Source organism: Ruditapes philippinarum, unplaced genomic scaffold (assembly GCF_026571515.1).
Source record: "Ruditapes philippinarum isolate M1 unplaced genomic scaffold, ASM2657151v2 ctg6430_1_1_1_1, whole genome shotgun sequence".
NCBI lineage: Eukaryota > Metazoa > Mollusca > Bivalvia > Venerida > Veneridae > Ruditapes > Ruditapes philippinarum.
The window spans coordinates 3,307-8,429 of NW_026866043.1; the positions used below are offsets into that span (position 1 = coordinate 3,307).

At 32.2% G+C, this 5,123-nt stretch overlaps 2 protein-coding genes across 2 annotated transcripts; both read right to left on the minus strand.

The window, feature by feature from the left end:
- Positions 1-348: 348 nt before the first annotated feature.
- LOC132731100 (titin-like) lies at positions 349-3,027 on the minus strand. Its single transcript, XM_060717214.1, has 5 exons — positions 2,854-3,027; positions 2,225-2,524; positions 1,519-1,636; positions 925-965; positions 349-515 (listed from the first exon to the last, which is right to left on the minus strand). Exons 1-4 carry the CDS (start codon positions 2,987-2,989, stop codon positions 947-949), a joined length of 573 nt encoding a protein of 190 aa, XP_060573197.1. The 5' UTR covers positions 2,990-3,027; the 3' UTR covers positions 349-515; positions 925-946.
- A 603-nt stretch (positions 3,028-3,630) lies between these two features.
- On the minus strand, positions 3,631-4,672 carry LOC132731103 (uncharacterized). The gene is made up of 2 exons (XM_060717217.1): positions 4,327-4,672; positions 3,631-3,953 (listed from the first exon to the last, which is right to left on the minus strand). Exons 1-2 carry the CDS (start codon positions 4,670-4,672, stop codon positions 3,631-3,633), a joined length of 669 nt encoding a protein of 222 aa, XP_060573200.1.
- Between the last annotated feature and the right edge of the window lie 451 nt (positions 4,673-5,123).

The following is a 5,123-nucleotide window of genomic DNA, read 5'->3' on the forward strand; positions in this document are numbered from 1 at the left end:
TACTGCTTAAGTTATAAGCGAGCAATAGAAAGTTGTTTATCGCCGAATTAAAATCCACTAATGAAAATGGTTATAACGATCAGCTAATTCAACCTTATAACTAAGTATTTACAGTTTAAAATAAACAACAGTTCATATGAGAATGTAAACATGTGGGATTTAGTTAACTGTATAATCTGGACAGAACATTCATGGGAATCTCTGTTAAATATATCATGAACAATAAGTGAAAATTTACAGATTTATATATATATATAATAGTATATATTATGAACTAAACGTGAAAACAAATAAACTAAGTTTTGAAACAAAAACGAATTTGGTTAGTATCCATATTTTGTCATTAGGTTTGTATATTCATCTCTATATATTCACAGTTTGTATCCTTATCCGTTTTGATTCCTTGCATCTCAATGTATGCACCTCTTGCAGTACTTGCTCATCAATTTGTTCATACACATTATCTGCACCATTGTCATTATGCCCAGAAGTAGCCTGATATTCAGTGATAACCTCTAGAACAAAAAATTTAAAGAACAATTTAAAAAAGCATTGAAATCGAAATAGATTTACTGCACTGTAGCATTCAAATATCACGTCCCGCTATGATCTGTAAAGTAATCAAACGTGAATACATTTTGAATAATAACACTTACTTATCCTTACTATACACTTCATAAAGATTTAATGTAAGATTAAACTCTGATAGAGTGAAAATATCAGGATATGCTTAAAAGTCTTTAGTTAGCATGTTTATTCCCGAGAGGATATTCGGTTAATGTCAAAAGTTTATTGTTTTTATTTTATTAACTTTTTATCATTACTAAGCTAGCTTTTTATGGTATTTCTAAATGGTTGTATAATCTTATTTCATTGTGTCTAATAATAGAAGTGCAGATTAAAGCATGCGTTTAAACTGCATACCAGCTGTCTTTCTGTCTCTTGTCTACTGTGTTTGTTTACGTCTGAAATGAAAGATAAGTAGTGATATAGAAACAGCGATTTAAAAACTGCATATATTTCATCGTCATGTTCTTTATATAATTATCGCAAATTATTTGATAAGCTTGAATGGTTATCAACATTTTGAACGAGGTAAAATATACTGTGGTTGAATTACGCAATTATTTTATGCGGATCAAGACATGAAACAGTGGCTTCTTTTTATATTTATTTGTTTTTTGTGTGTCTTTGTGTGTGAGAGTATGAGTGCGTGTGTGCGTGATCGCGTGCTTTTGCGTGTGTTGGTGCGTGTGTGTGCGCGCGTGCGTGCGTGGTGCGTCTGGTTTTTTTTGTTATTATGTTTTCGGGAGGACTTTTATGGGGTTTTTGTTGTTGTTGTTAGAATGTTTGCTTTTTTGTTTGTTATTGTTGTTGTTAATTGTTTGTTTGATTGTTTTCTTGTTTTTTGTGTGTTTTTAATTGTTTGTTTAATTGTTTTCTTGTTTTTTGTGTTTGTTTGTTTGTTTTTGTTTGACGTTATTTTATTTGTTTTTTCTTTGGTGTCATTTTCATTACCTGGTATATATCCAAAAGAATAATTCCATTATAATCACTAAAACTGTAAAACTAGATATACCAACTGCGACCCTAAATAGTGTCGAGGCTGTAAAAGGCTCAGTTGACTGTTGAGGAGCTGAATTTAATAAAGAAATATAAAACTTCATTAATTACAAACACGATTATGTTATTTTCCAATTTTGCATTGGTAAATTATTATTTTTTATATTTGCACATTCATGAAGAGCAATAATGTTATTACCTTTAATAAGAAACCCGTCAATAAATGATAGTATTTAAATTATAAAGTAAATAAAAGTTTAAGTTATATACATATTTTGGAGTTTAGTAAGTATAAAAATTTATTATCTGTATAAAAATGCAAATATATGTTTTATAATATTTCCGTAATGGATTGAGAACACGTAAACTGCTAGATCACGCAGAGAAAAACTTTATCTTCATTACAAACTATTTAATCAATTATAACATTGATAATGGCCAGTCATCCAAGAAAACAAATGCTAATACACCATTATGCCAAAAAAATACCGTTACAGAAACATTAGCATAACATTGAATAAAGACTTTTGATAAATGACAATTAAAGCATTGTTGTGTTAATGGCCTTAAAACATTTTTATTTTTGGGTAATTTATCAAAAAAGTTAACTAATGAAATAAATATTGATGTTTGTAGAATTTTAACATTAACTAGTTTTTACCGTTGTCCTGCAATTCATAATAGTGTGCACACTGTCCAAATGAATTCCCGACAGTTACTCGGTACTGTCCATAATCTGAGTAGGTAATGTTTCTGACGATCAAGTTAGACTTTAATCCATAAGATGATATAATATACTTCTTGTCATTTTGTAACGACAAGTTCTGTTTATACCATGCGAATACTGTTTTGTTGTGCTCGTCAAAAAAGTTTTGAGCGAAAAATTGCAACGTGACGTCACAATGCAGCAGAGCAGTTATATTCGTCACTTTTAATGTATCAGGTGACGGACATGGAGGACCTTTAAATATAATCAACAATATAGATTTTTTAATTGCAAAGTTCCGTCTAAAACTCATAAATTCCTCTTGTAAACTTAACTTGGCGTTCAATGCTTCTTTACTGTGAAGTAAATATGATCAGTAAATTAATTAATACTAGTAAGTACAATGTAACTCAACAGTAATCGATAATATTTTCAAAGCTATAATGTTATGTTACGGTTTATGGTCCTATTTCAGATCAACGCTTCCTATAGATTATTTCGATATGCAAATGACATACGCGAAGATTAATATATTTACAGAAAGAAAGATTAATAGCAGACAAAACAGGAGTTTTAAAACTAACATCTCACGATCAGGACGAGTTTGGATAGTGCTCCTTCTCCATTTGTTAACATATTTTTAGCAGAGCATACATACTCTCCTGCATCAGAGCAAGATACCCTATGAATAATGTGGTGAATAGAACTTGTATTTTTCATCACTATGATTTCCTCATCTTTTTGATTTCTAATTACAATGTCTGGATGAGGATTAGACTCCGCGAAGCATTGAAAAGTCACATCTTCATTTTGGTTTACAGTAAATCTCTCTCCTGCCACTTTTCCGAAGTTGAAGCGAACTTCACGCGGTTGAACTGAAAGAAGTGTCATATATTTAGTTGGGCGAGTATTTTAATCTGAGTTAGATTTGCTTTGAAGGAAAGTATTGGAAGCAATGCCTATCAAATATAATATAATTTTTCGTACATAGCATTTGGACCGTGACATGGAGATATATCTAAAAGGAGTATCTGTATCTTGTAACTTTTGACACTTCTGTACTTGAAGTCTTTATTCTATTTCCGTTGCGAGTCCAAATACTCCTAGGCGCTCGATATCATCTGATGTATAAATGAGCTCAACTTTATTGGTTGGCTTTCTGCAGTGTTCACACTTATCTTAATAAAATTAATGTAAAAAAAAGCAGCTTAATATTAACATAAGAATAACTTTAGCAGCAAAATATTTTTGAACATGCATCTGAGAAGGTAAATACAATAAAATTATTCTCTCTTACAGGTAATTTCAAAGATTTAACAAATCGTGGGTATGAAAGATAAATAATCAGGTTCTTGGCAAATTTAAAAATCAAAATATTTAATGGAATCCCACTCACACAGCACATCAAGCCGGACGTATAGTTTTTGTGTACCACTAATGATATGGTCAGACTCGCATATGCATTGACTATGATTGCGATTGACTTGTAGTTCAATGTACACAGTCACCGTCGTTTTTTTGGTAACAGTTGGTGATGCATTACTGTTTAAACATGTCATTCTTAAGGTTGCTAATGGTTTTCCGCCAGTTACAGAACAGTTCAATTTAAGCGATGCTGTCTCGACAACCTGTATCGTAGAGCCGTTGCTGTAGCTAGCTATTATTGGGGGATCATCTGGTGGATCTTAAATGACAAAAACGCAATAGAGCAAAATTCATTATTTTTTGTGGGACACTTGTTTGCGTCGTTTTCGTTGAAAGGCCAAACCAAGAATTTAAGATCACATCTTCTGGTGTACAATTATTTTATTACAATATTTGCATTTTACTTTTTTGCTAAGGCAGGTAGTTTTCGAACTTAAGAACCAACAAAAATGTCCTTTGACTCTATAAAATTGCGAGCCTATGAAATTATCTAATTCATAGTAAGTACATTTTCAAATGTTTTAAAAGTATAAAGTCTTCATTTTAGACAGAAAAAAATAATCAATCTTATATTTTGGTATGAACAAAGGAAAATAAATGTAACTTTCGAAATATATGGTACAAATACGTACATGCCACGTTCAGTACAAATTCTTCGCTGAAAATATCTGCTGCTATCACTTGTGTCAATACTGTGCAATAAAGATGCCAGCGGTCTAGTGTCCTGTTCGGAAGAATCTGAAGAAAACTCTCAGCTATTGTCAGCCAGTTTTCTTTTGGAATATATGATACAGTCGAATGGTTTGTTATATCGTAGGTTATCTTGTTGATGGGATTCCATAAGTACCATTTAACTACTGGTTTTGGTAAACACGCCGAGGTTTTGCAACTAAAAGTTTGAATTTGACTTTCGTTTATGTAAATACTTTTATTTGAATGAAAGTCAAAGATAACTTCCGTGGCAGGAACTGCAAACATATATATATACAATGTAGTATGACATTGTCAATTCAAACATTTGAAATCTTTTAATTTAAAAAAAAAATCGATTGATCAAGAATCTTTTAGCGGTTTTTCAAATATGTATGTATCCTGGCTTTACAGCAGGTATTAGACGCCGCCTCACAGCTGTGAAATGTGCAACGTTCTTCACTTTCAACAGTGTTTTATTTTTCTTGATTTTCGGGGTTTTGAATTCCAGCACTTGTACGTGTTAAAAATTGAGTACCGCTCGCTCAAACCGGTGTTAGGGGTTTGAGGGGTGTTGCATATTTTCATTATCCCTCATTTACAGACTCAACTGGGGCGTCCGTGGCCGAGTGGTTAAGATCGTTGACTTAAAACCACTTGCCCGTCACCGCTGTGGGTTCGAATCCCGACAGGGACTTTGGATTCTTTCATGTGAGGAAGCTATCCAGCTAGCTTACGG